At 35.7% G+C, this 13,647-nt stretch overlaps 1 protein-coding gene across 4 annotated transcripts in view; it reads right to left on the bottom strand.

Annotated features, from left to right (window-relative positions):
• The window catches only part of SCLT1 (sodium channel and clathrin linker 1), a 256,137-nt gene that overhangs the window by 164,274 nt on the left and 78,216 nt on the right, over positions 1–13,647 (bottom strand). For all 4 annotated transcript variants that reach the window (XR_007137479.1, XM_047798622.1, XM_047798620.1 and 1 more), the window contains exons 3-5: positions 11,097–11,155; positions 5,785–5,857; positions 664–719 (exon numbers count right to left, since the gene is read on the bottom strand). Coding sequence is in view for 3 of the 4 variants with exons in the window: in XM_047798622.1 (XP_047654578.1) it covers positions 664–719; positions 5,785–5,857; positions 11,097–11,155 (188 nt within the window). In the remaining variant the exon portion in view is untranslated. The remainder of the gene's footprint in view (positions 1–663; positions 720–5,784; positions 5,858–11,096; positions 11,156–13,647) is intronic.

Genomic DNA, 13,647 nt, shown 5'->3' with positions numbered 1-13,647 from the left:
TGGCAATATGCTGTACAATTCAATATTCACATAGCCTATGACAGAAATTTCACCCGTTGAAACTCTTCTATTCAGTGAAAAAAAGTTGTCTCAAATGGCTAAACAATACCATTTTAAGATAGTTTTTAGAAATAAACTATTATTAGGAATACAAATACCTACAAAATTTTGTAAATTTTGGTAATGATAAACACAAAATTCAAGGCAGTATTAACCTCTGGTAGAAGGAAGGAGTAGGATGGGATAGGTAAGGAAAATATGGATCAGTGAACTAGTATTGATAACATTTTAGCTCCAAACTGGATGGTGGGTTATCAGTATGCTTCCTAATACACAAACATATTACACACTATACTATTACTGCTAATATTTATAAAGTGCTTATTATCTTCCCTATGTTAAACATTTACTTTATCCTCATAGTCAGCTCTATGAAATAGATTCTATTATTATCTCCAATTTATAGGTGAGGAAACTAATGCACAAATAGGTTAAATAACCTGTCCAAGATCATATAGGTAGTAAGTAAGGGATCTAGGAGTCAAAGAGGAAATCAGGCCTCAGAGTCCACATTTATAACCAGTATACTACATGAATAAAATACCAAATAATAATAAAGTTACTTAAGACAATAATAAAATAATCAATAGTTAACTTATCTACCTTTCATTTTCCTTGATGACATTTTCAAGTTGTAGTTTCATCTCGCCCATCTGTTTCTGAAACAGTAAAATATGGTTGTAGGAAAATATTTTCCAGACAATTATATCTATATTAAGTAGTTCATTCATATGCAAGCAATCAGATTCTATGACACTAGTCTTTAGATAATAATCATTCATCACTTCTAACAAGGAACGTTTAATATAGAATTTTAATGACACTTAGAACATAACAGAACACTTTGAATAAAATTTAAATAAAACTATTTTATATAACATTAAGAAACATTTTAAAATATAATTCCTATGATTCATAGGAAAACAGATGAAAAATATTCCTCATTATGTCACTATAACAAATATCAGATGATCCTTAGACCTTGCATGTATATCTTAATTAATTCATCTTAGTTTAAGTGAAGTCCATTAAGTGCTTGAATTTCAAAAATGAAAATGTTAATGGCAAAAAAAGAAAATAGAGATCTTCTTTAGGAGTGTTGACCACCTTTACTGGCTGTCTAAACTGTACTATACAAGGCTGCAATGGTAAACCAGTGTGGCCACTAACACCTACATTAGTAGGAAAGATGGTAAAAAAAAAATCACTAAAATACAAATAAGAATAAAAATACACTACAAAGGGAATTCTCTTGAAAGGTTATGATTAATTTTCTCTGAAGGAGATAAAGAAATTGTAGGATTTCAACAGAAAAGGAAGGGAATTTCAAGGAGTGAGAAATATATGTAAGAGCAAAAAGCAAAAAATATTAGGTAACAAAGACATTGTCACCACCTCTCAAACATCAATGAGCAAGTGGAGATCAGGAAGGAGGTCATGTAAAATTACTTAAAACAGAACTGCAATCAATTCATGACATGTCCATTAATCTTGATTGGGTACCCTAGGCTAAAGGAGAAGAGCCAAGCCTGGAGTGAACCTGGCAAGGGAAGGGTGGAAGAGGCAATGCTCCAAGCCTTTCTCGTTCCCTTTCAACCAGAGAAGCTCCAGGTAGCTTGGTCTAGGAAATTAGTAACAGCCAATCATAACTACAAAGCTTGCTTGAAAGGAGAACCTTTCCCAGGTCCCTGCTGAGCCTGAATCACAATTAAATCAAAATGAATGAATTCACTACAAGATAATTGAGAACTGACCATACGTGGAGAGATGCAATAAGAGATAAAATTGGAAGGGCAGGTGGCAGGTCTTGAATACCATGCTAACTAAGAGGTTTGGATTTTACAGTAGCAATAATCCCCATTTTGTAATTATTTTTAAAAAATGATATTCAGGAGTTCCCGTCGTGGTGCAGTGGTTAACGAATCCGACTAGGAGCCATGAGGTTGCGGGTTCGGTCCCTGCCCTTGCTCAGTGGGTTAACGATCCGGCGTTGCCGTGAGCTGTGGTGTAGGTTGCAGACGCGGCTCGGATCCCACGTTGCTGTGGCTCTGGCGTAGGCCGGTGGCTACAGCTCCGATTCAACCCCTAGCCTGGGAACCTCCATATGCCGCGGGAGCGGTCCAAGAAATAGCAACAACAACAAAAAAGACAAAAAAAAATGATATTCAAACATTGCAAAAGCATCAGTGTATCCTGAAAAATATTTATTATTCAAATAATTAGGGAAAATATATGCATTAACTAGGATTATGGGTAGATCATTACAGTCACACTAAAGATACTTTACTGTAAAATATTTCAAAATATTTAATCATTGGAAGGAAAAAGATTCAGCAGTACCTTCCATACTGCCAAATTTCCCCTGATTATTTACATTTTCTGGAAAAAAAATCTTCCATATGTAGAGAACTATTGTGATGCTGTTCTTGCTTTTAAGGTATACTATTTTTTGGTTGGGTCAATATGATAAATCATAAGAACTACTACTAATCAATAATACCTATGTGAACAAGTGTTCTTAGAAGTAGCTGTCAACATCTTTTTTCTTTCTAAAAGTAGAAACTATTCTTATCATGGACCCTTGGGCTTTGTGCTACAGTTTCCTCTCTCTTAAAATTAATTTAGTAATCACTCTTAGATGGAGAATGCCAAATGGGAAATCAAAGTTAAATACCTTAGAAAAATAGCTAATTAAAGAAAATATGTGAAAGTTTAATTTCAAGATAATTGAGAAAATAGCTATTCTATTTTATAACAATCAAACCATATATCATTATGGCAATTTTGAGAGAATGGGAATTCAGCAGAAACTTTAGACTCACTATCCCTAAAAATAAAAGCAAAACGCCAATTGTGCCAAATAAAGCTCTCTGTTGTTCTTTGCCAATTAAAAAATTTAAACAGTTCATAGAGCTCAATATCAAAAAATAACAACCTAATTAACAAATGGGCAGAAAACCTAAATAGGGTCCATTAACAGATGAATGAAGATGTTGAGTATGTGTATACACACACACACACAATGGAATATTGCTTAGCCATAAAAAAGAATGAGATACTGACATTTGCAGCAATATGCATGGACCTAGAGATTATCATACTAAGTGAAGTGAGTCAGACAAATACCATATGATATCACTTATAGGTAAAATCTAAAAAAGTGATAAAATGAACTTATTTATAAAACAGGAACAGACTCACAGACATAGAAAACAGAGTTACCAAATGGAAAAGGATGGGGGTGGGAAGGGAAAATTAGGAATTTGGGGTTAACATATACATACTATTATATATAAAACAGATAAACAACAAAGACCTACTGTATAGCAAAAGGAACTATATTCAATATCTTGTAAAAATCTATAATGGAAAAGAATCAAAAAGATATACAGATATAGATATATAGATATACACACACACATATACTAGGATTTCTATATATATGTAGACATAGATGGATGGGTATACAAACCTATATAGGTCTGCCTAACTATCCATCTATTTACCATAATGACTTTGCTGTATACCTGAAACTAAAACGACATTGTAAATCAACTATACTTAAAAACAAAAACAAACAACAACAACAACAATGTTCAAAAGACATTATTATAGTTGACTAAAATTTAAATGACCACAGGCTAAAAAGTATCCAGTAAGGACTAGTAAAACAACCTATGATTAAATAGAAAGCACAACTTAATGAAATGTTTGTTTTTGACTGAAAGCTGGATCTCCTGGATCATTTATACTTAGAGGATTAACCTTGGAAATAGCAGTATAAATCATTTCAAATGTAATGGAAGAATTTACCTTAATTTTTTAGAAGATGTAAGTATTACGTGTTCTCTCAGTAAAGCTACATACCTATTCATTAATTTAAAAATAGGAAACTATTAAACTAGATCTATTAAACTAAATCATTTTGTTCCAATAAGCCTGGGCATTTATTCATTCATCAAAAATTAAGAGCCTAATAAATCCACACAAAACTTTCCTTGAAAAAGACACATGCACCTGTATGTTCACTGCAGCACTATTCACAATAGCTAAGACATGGAAAAAACCTAAATGCCCATCGGCAGACGGATAGATTAAGAAGATGTGGTATATATACACAATAGAATACTACTCAGCCATAAAAAAAGAACAAAATAATGCCATTTGCAGCAACATAGATGGAACTGGAGACTCTTATACTAAGTGAAGTAAGTCAGAAAGAGAAAGACAAATACCATATGATATTACTTATATCTGGAATCTAACATACGGCACAAATGAACCTTTCCACAAAAAAGAAAACCCATGGACTTGAAGAACAGACTTGTGATTGCCAAAGGGGAAGGGGAGGGACTGGGATGGACAGGGAATTTACGGTTATTAGGTGCAAACTATTGCCTTTGGAATGGATAAGCAATGAGATCCTGCTATATAGCACTGGGAACTGTATCTTGTTACTTATGATGGAGCATGATAATGTGATAAACAAGAATGTATACATGTATGTGTGACTGTGTCATCTTGCTGTACAGTAGAAAATGGAAAGAACACTGTAAACCAGCTATAAAGGAAAAAACAAAAATCATTAAAAAAAATTAAGGACCTAATATTATTAGAACTTAAAGCATAGAATAGTATTTCTTTCTGTCCAGATATGAAGAAAAAAGGAAGATAAAAAATAAAATTACTAGTATCTGCCATATCCACAGCCCCACTCTAAGGAAATCAGTCTCGAGGGGTTGCTTTTAAACAACATTATACTTTCCTCTATTTGCATTAAATTAAGTCAACACTGCTACCCATTTGTCACAAGTGAATTGATGCAGAAATTGTTATCTTAGCCAAACACGATGATGACTATATTTAAACTCTAATAAAGAGTAGTCATTATATCCTGGTGGCTTAGCTTAAGACACATATCATCTATTTAAGAAATGATTCTGCTATAATAATCAGAAAAGTCAAAATTTGATTTTCAAATCAAAGAAACCGAACAAATATTAGGTATACTCTAAAAACATAGCTCACTGAAACTCAGATTGTATCCTGAACAATAATGTGCTATTATTCTGGTTGTGCACCCTATATATTCTAGTCTTTGAAATTCTGGGACCCAGAATGATAATCTGCTTATATAGACAGCTTTCTTGGTTTCTTGACTCCCTTCACTATGAAATAAACCTTCATTACTAAAAGTATTTCAGCAAAAAGCCACCACATCTTAAGCCTATATTAGAAGTAAATCAAAAGCATCTAAAATCTCAAAGACAAACATTCGAAATGCAGAGAAAAGTCCATTCTCCTAATAATGAGAAATACAGGAAAACGGGGATAAAGAGAAAGCTCTAAAATGATTTTGAGATGGTTTGGGTCATCCTGAGGTAAAAATAAACATGTAATAAAATAATAATGATATTAAGAAGAGATGCTTCTAAACATCTAAGAAATATCCCTACCAGATAGCAGGAGCAAGGAAGAACTGGATTAAAAGACAAAAAACAAATATAATCTTTAATGTGCGTGCACACGTGCGCACGCACACACACAAACACACACAGTTTCTCTCCCTCCCTCTCTGTCTCATACTTACAGAGGGCCAAAAAGTGATCAATTATAGGTAAATATTTTCTTCTTCATGAATATTTTTGAAAAGAAAGGGAGTCTATTTACTTTTTCTTTTTTTATAAGAAAATATTAAAAAGGTTAATAACAATGATTTCATACCTGATAATATTGGAGCTGACCATTTATTTCTTCCAGATGCTTATCATACTCAGTAATAAGAGGAACTAAAAAGCTAAAGAAAAAATGCAGAGTTAAAAAGATGCATATTCTGTTTAGTCTAGTTTAATAAATATGCAACATGAAATAAATTAAACATCAAAACTTATGTTAGTTTTATCTGTAGCAATGTATACTTTGCCTTTTACTTAAACTATATGTTCTTTATTATTTTAGCGTAATTTTTACTTATTTATTTTTCTTTTTTTATCTTTTATTTATGTGCATATTTTTTTCTACTGTACAGCATGGTGTTTGAAGTTCTCCCACCAACAAGGAGGTCAGCCAGGACAGAGGAGGAACTTTAGAGTATTGGAGGAGAACACAGAAAATGGTGTGAAGCAGTTAAAATGGAAACAATCCACCACAAATGGTCAGTGCTATAGCAACCAGCAGCCATATGCTGGTGCCAGCAAGTACTAGGAACTAAAACTGGCCTCAGAGATCAGACTCAAAGAGCTGGGGATGACTATGTGGGTAAAAACTGGGGTTGGCCAAATGGAAAGAGACTGGAGGGACTAGAGTATAGGGTGACCACACTTGAGGACATAAGGTGAGACAACCCACTTGGGCTTAGAGGCTAGGTGCCATTGTTTGGGGGTGCTGAAGGAAGGGACAGGATCCATCCCTACAACCTTGTTCACTGTACACACTCTCTCAGGCTACAGTAAACAGTCTGCTTCAACTCTGGGAGCTACCTGGAAGCACTGGCAACCTAACAACAAGTGGGGAGCAGTCCTGCCCTAAGGGCTAAAGAGAATAGTTGGAGTAACCACCTAGGGAATAACACAAGGTCCACAGGCTCCTGCCAGTAGCTCCAGGACTAGCAGTGCCCATTCCATGCCAAAAGAGCCCTGAGAGGACAACTTGTGCACATTCCTTGCGGGAACCACCAACAGTCCCACCAGGAAAAACACCAGCTATGTGGCTCTGCACAGCAGCTCTGCAAGGGCTCACGCTAGCAGTGCCCTTTACACACAGAAGAGGCACAAGAGGGCCGCTGGCACACATTCCCTGTGAGAGGTGCGGGCTGGCCAGTTGGTGAACAGCCTAAGTTCCACAGCTCCTGACAGTGACCTTGTATGGACCCGTGCCAGTGGAACTCCTCTACTGCACCAAGAGAGCCACAGGTGACCCACTGGACCACATTCCAATCTGCAGCAGCTATAGAGACCACTCCTGTCAGCATCCGGACCAGGGGAGGGACTGCCAGAAGTGCACGTACTGCAGCTATAGAAAGAGCCTTTTAGCAACAGTTAGCGAGCAGCCCCCACTGCTGGGGCTACAGAAAGAGATCCCTAGAGTGGCCAAACAAGGGGAATAACTGCAGAACATCTCCTGCCATGACAGCTACAGAGAGCAGTCCCAGGGCCACCCCAGCAAAGGGAAGGACTGTAGGAGTAGCTGCTGATATTGCCACCTATTACCAATAGTCCTGAAAGGTACCTGAGAGCAGGAGGGGTCACAGGAGTCACTAATGCCCCTGAATGGTACAAAAGCAATCCTGTGAATCACTGCCACCTTCCTCACAGCCCCAGAGGTGGCAGTGTGATACTACTGTCCCCATCATATGCTCTAGTTACACGTGAACTACTACCACTCCTGGGAACTCCAGACTTAGGACCTGATGCTGCATCTACACAACTGCTGTCAAGGAGATGACAAACATAGAAAGTTAGACATTATGAGATGACAAGGAAATAGCTTTCAGACAAAGGAATAAGACAAAAACAACCAAAGACAATTAAATGATAACAGAGGCAGAAGAATGCATCAGTGAGGTTGAAGACAGAGTGGTGGAAATCACTACCACAGAAAAGAGAAAAGAATGAAAAGTCTAAGAGACCTCGGGGACAACATTAAACTTATCAATATTCACATCATATGGGTTCCAGAAGAAGAAAGAAAGGGCCAGAGAAAATATTTGAAGAGATTACAGCAGAAAACTTCCCTAACACAAGAAAGGAAATACTCATTCAAGTTGAGGAAGCACAGAGAATCCCCTACAGGATAAACCCAGAAGAAATACAGTGAGACACATACTAATCAAACTGACAAAAAATAAATACAAAAGAAAAAATATTAAAAGCCACAACAGAAAATCAACAAATAACATACGAGGGATAAAAACTGATTTTTCAGCACAAACTCTATAAGCCAGAAGGAAGTGGCAAGATATATCTGAAGTGATGAAGAAGAGGAACCTAGGACAAAGAATACTCTACCCAGCAAAGCTCTCATTAAGATCTGATGGAGAGAAAAAAGCTTTCCAGAAAAGAAAAAGCTAAGAGAATTCAGCACCTCTAAACCAGCTCTATGAAAACTACTAAAGGAACTTCTCTATGCAGAAAAGGAAAAGCCACAAATAGAAACAAGAATATTACAAATGTAAAAGTTCACTGGTAAAGTGAAAGATAATATAAAAGTAGGAAATAACCCATTGACAAATATGATGTCAACACTAACAAGCATAAGAAGAGGAGAGGTCAAATGCGGAACATTGAAAATGTATCTGAAAATAAGAGACCAGCAACCAGAAACAATTCTGCACCATATAGATGGTTATATCAAAGCATAATGGGAACTACAAATCAAAAAACTATAATAGACACATGCATAAAAAGAAAAACAATCTAAACATAACATCAAGATAGCAAATCACAAGAGAAGACAATAAAAAAGGAAGAAAAAAAGACCCAAATAACAATTCAAAAAGATTAAGATGATGAAAATAAGTACATACTTATCCATAATTACAGTGACTGTAAATGGATTAAATGCTCCAACTAAAAGACACAGACTGGCTGAATGTCAAAAAAAAAAAAAAAAAAAGCCCTGTATATATGCTGTTTACAAGAGACCCTCTTTGTATCTAGAGACACATATGCACTTAAAGTGAAGGGGGAGTTACAATATTCATATGATGAAAGAGACAAGTAATAAAGGACACAAGAGACAAAGAAAGACATTACAAAGACGACCCTGAATAGTCAGAGCAATATTGAAAAAAAAAAACAAAACAAAACAGAACTAGAATAATCAGGCTCCCTGACTTCAGATTATACCACAAAGCAACAGTTATCAAAACAGTATGGTACTGGCACAAAAATAGAAATACACCTCAATGCAACAGGATGGACAACCCAAAAATAAACCCAAGCACCTATGGTCAACTAATCTATGACAAAAGAGGCAAGAACATACAATGGAGGAAAGACAGTCTCTGGGAAAACTGGACAGCTACATGTAAAAGAATGAACTTAGAACGTTCTTTAACACCATTCACAAAAAATAAACTCAAAATGAATTAAAGATATACATGTTAAGACCAGATACTATTAAACCCTTAGAGGAAAACAATGGCACAACGCTCTTTGATATAAATCATAGCAACATCTTGACTGATCCACCTCCTAGAATCTGAAAATAAAGACAAAAATATACCAATGAGACCTAATTAAACTCAAAAGCTTTTGCACAGCAAAGAAAACCATTAAAAAATGAAAAGACAACCCACAGAATGGGAGAAAATCTCTGCAAATGATGCAACCAACAAGGTCTTAATCTCCAAAACCACAAACAACTTATACAACTCAACAACAAAGAACCCAACTGAAAAATGGCTAGAAGACCTAAACAGATATTTCTCCAAAGACACCACACAGATGGCTAGCAGGCACATGAAAAAATGCTCAACATCACTAATTATAAAGAAATGCAAATCAAAATGACAATGAGATACCACCTCACACTGATTAGAATGGACATCATTAACAAGTCAATAGATAACAAATGCTGGAGAGGATGTGGAGAAAAGGGAACCCTCCTTCACTGTTGGTGGTAAAGTAAATTGCTACACCACCATGTAAAACATTATGGAGGTTCCTCAGAAAACTAAGTATAGAACTACCATATGATACAGCAATCTCACGCCTGGGCATACATCCAGACAAAACGTTCGTTCAAAAGATACATGCGGGACTTCCCGTTGTAGCTCAGCTGTTAACAAACCCAACTAGTATCCATGAGGATGCAGGTTTGATCCCTGCTCTCACTCAGTGGGTTAAAGGATCCAGTGCTGCTGCAAGCTGTGGTGTAGGTTGCAGACATGGCTCAGGTATGGAGTTTCTATGGCTGTGGCAAAGGCTGGAAGCTGTAGCTCTGATTTGATCCCTAGCCTGGGAACTTCCATATGCCATGGGTGCAGCATTAAAAAGGAAAAAAAAAAGTTACATGCACCCGTGTGTTCAGTGCAGCACTTTCACAATAGCCAAGACATGGAAACAACCCAAATGTCCACTCACAGATGAATGGATTAAGAAAATGTACAGAGTTCCTATAATGGCTCAGCTGTAACGAATCCAACTAGCAACCATGATGATGCAGGTAGAATCCCTGGCTTCACTCAATGGGTTAAGGATCTGGCATTACCGTGAGCTGTGCTGTAGGTCACAGACGTGGCTCAGATCTGGCATTTCTGTGGCTGTGGTGTAGGCCAGCAGCTACAGCTCCAATTTGATCCCTAGCCTGGGAAGCTCCATATGCCACAGGTGAGGCCCTAAAAAGACAAAAAAAAAAAAAAAGATGTGGTACATATATACAATGGAATAATATTCAGCCATAAAAAGGACAAAATTTGCAGCAACACGGACGTAAATAGAGATTCTCATACTAAGTGAAGTTAGAGAAGGACAAATACAATATGATATCACTTATAAGTGGAACCTAAAATATGGTACAACTGATCCCATCTACAAAACAGAAACAGACCATGGACATGGACAGCGGACTTGTGTTTGCCAGGGGAAAGAGGGGACAGAAGGTGGTGGAGAGGGAGTTTAGGGTTTGATAGATGCCAACTATTACATTTATAACAGATAAGTAATGGGGTCCTACAATACAGCACAGGGAACTGTGTACAGTTTCTTGGGTTAGAAAATGATGGAAGATAGTATAAAAAAAAACACACACACACATATGGCTGGGTGACTTTGATGTATAACGGAAATTAAGGAACATTGTAAATCAACTACACTTTAATAAAATATTAAAAAAAAAATCTGAGGAGGGAAAATCCCCTGGTTGAGAACCACTCAGAGATGGTAATATTGGCTTTTTTTTGCTTATCGATTCAATGTTAGATCATTTAAACCAATTACAGCAAACTATGAAATAAACCATCTTAATACAAAAATTTATATGAACATTAATTAAACATAATTTTAAAATGTTATTTTATGGTAATTCAATCTTACCTTTTGTCAACGACTGAGTTTTCTAATGTGTTATCTCCATTTCCTTTGAGGACATCTTTCTATAACAGAAAATACTGCATCTTAAAATTTTATTTTCTCACATCATTCTAGCCAAAACTGACAGTAGTTTAAAATTAAATACAATTATAGAATAGATTTACAAGGAGATCCTGCTGAATAGCATTGAGAACTTTGTCTAGATACTCATGCTGCAACAGAAGAAAGGCTGGGGGAAAAATGTAATTGTAATGTATACATGTAAGGATAACCTGACCCCCTTGCTGTACAGTGGGAAAAAAATAATAATAAATAATTAAAAAAATATATAAAATTAAATACAATTAAAACCTTATAAAATGTTACTGCAATTACAAAAGAGAAAAGAGGAAAAAAAATCATTTCAACTGATGTTAAAAAATGTATTTAGTAAATTTTAACACCCATACACAATATATATTATTTATATATATTAACAACCAGAAAAAGTAAAGTGGCATATGGAAGTTGCCAGGCTAGGTACAGAATCGGAGCTGCGGTTAAGACCTACACCACAGCAACACCAGATCTGAGCCTCACCTGCAATCTATGTGGCAGCTTACAGCAATGCTGGATCCTTGATCCACTGAATGAGGCCAGGGATGGAACCTGAATCCTTACAAAGATAAGGCTGGGTCCTTAACCTGCTGAGCTATAACAGGAACTCCCAACAGAATAATTTATGAAACTTGATATTAAACAGATCTTCAAGTTCCCATGCATGAGTAAATGTGCATAAATAGCCAAGATAATCTGGCCAAAAAAGAAAAAAAAAAAAAAAAAGAGGGAAGAACTTATTCTACTATTTATCAAAACACTGTAATGATAGAGAAATTTAAAACTATATGGTACAGACACAGTAACAACAGAACTGCACAGAAAATTCAGAAGCAGAATCAAGAATTTTGAGTATGTAGTACACAAAAGAAGTGGATTTATGACTAAATGGACCAAGTATTGCTCCTGAACTAAAAGTACTGGGTAAAACAGTAAAATCAGGTTGCAGCACAGACTAAATGGAAAAGTAAATTACATATAAAGATTCAAATGTTTTTTAAAAAATTAACAACTATGGAAAGAATATTTGTCTTTTTCTGACTTCATTTAGTATGATAATTCTAGCAACCATCTATATTGCTGCAAATGCAATATTTCATTCTTTTTATGGCTGAGCAACACTTCATCATACAGAAACACACACCCTACCGCTTTGTTGATTCATTTGGGGATGGACACCTGGGTTGCTTCCAAGTTGTGGCTATTATCAATAGTGCTGCTATGAACATTAGAGTGCATATATCTTTCTGAATTAGAGTTCTCATTCTTTCTGGATATATACCTAGGAGTGGGATTGCTGGATCATACAATAACTCCATTTTTAGTTTAATAAGGGACCTCCATACTGTTCTCCATAGTGGCTTCACCAATTTACATACCACAACACTATAAAAGAGGGTTTCCTTTTCTCCACATACTCTCCAGCATTTATAACCTATAGACTTGATGATGGCCATTCTGACCAGTGTGAATACCTCATTGTAGTTTTCATTTGCCTTTCTCTGAACATTAGCAATGATGAGCATGTGTTTATGGCCCATCTGCATGTTTTCTTTGGATTCTGCCCATTTATTGCCTGGGTTTTTGTTTTGGTGATACTGAGCTGTATGAACCATTTGTGTATTTTAGAAGTTAAACCCCTGTTGGTAGCATTATTTGCAAATATTCTCTCCCATTTTATAGGTTATCTTTTTTGTTTGTTGCTTCTTTTGATGTGCAAAAGCTTTGAAGTTTAATTATGTCCCATTTATTTATTTTTGTTTTTATTTTCATTACTCCAGGAGATGGATCCAGAAAGACATTGCTGTGATTTATGTCAAAGAGTGTTCTGCCTATGTTTTCCTCCAGGATTTTTACAGTTTTTGTCCTTATATTTAGGTCTTTAATCCACTTTGAGTATTTTTGTGTATACTATTAGAAAATGTTTTAATTTCATGCTTTTACATGTAGCCGTCCAGTTTTCCCAGTACCACTTATTGAAGAGACTATCTTTTCCCCATTGTATATTCTTCCCTCCTTCGTCATAAATCAATTGACCTAAGTGTGTGGGTTCATTTCTGGGCTCTCTATCCAGTTTCATTGATCTATATATCTGTTTTTATGCTATTTTGATGACTGAGTTTGTAGAATAGTCTGAAGTCAGGAAGTTTAATTCTTCTAGCTCCATTTTTCTTTCTCAAGTTTGTTTTGGCTATTCAACATCTTTTATGTTTCCATACAAATTAAAAATTTTTTTGTTCCAATTCTGTGGGAAAAAAAATGCCGTTGGTTGTTTGATAGGAATTTTAATGAATCTGTAGATTACTTTCGGTAGTAAGGTTATTTTAACAATATCCTTCCAGTCCAAGAAGATGGTATATCTTTCCATCTGTTTGTGTCATTTTCGATTCTTTTCATCAGCATCTTATAGTTTTCAGGGTACAGGTCTCTTTAGGTAGGTTTATTCCTAGGTATTTCT

The sequence above is a fragment of the Phacochoerus africanus genome, chromosome 10 (assembly GCF_016906955.1).
Source record: "Phacochoerus africanus isolate WHEZ1 chromosome 10, ROS_Pafr_v1, whole genome shotgun sequence".
Taxonomy (NCBI): domain Eukaryota; kingdom Metazoa; phylum Chordata; class Mammalia; order Artiodactyla; family Suidae; genus Phacochoerus; species Phacochoerus africanus.
Note: the sequence above shows the minus strand (reverse complement) of the source record. Positions and strands in the feature narration are given on the sequence as shown.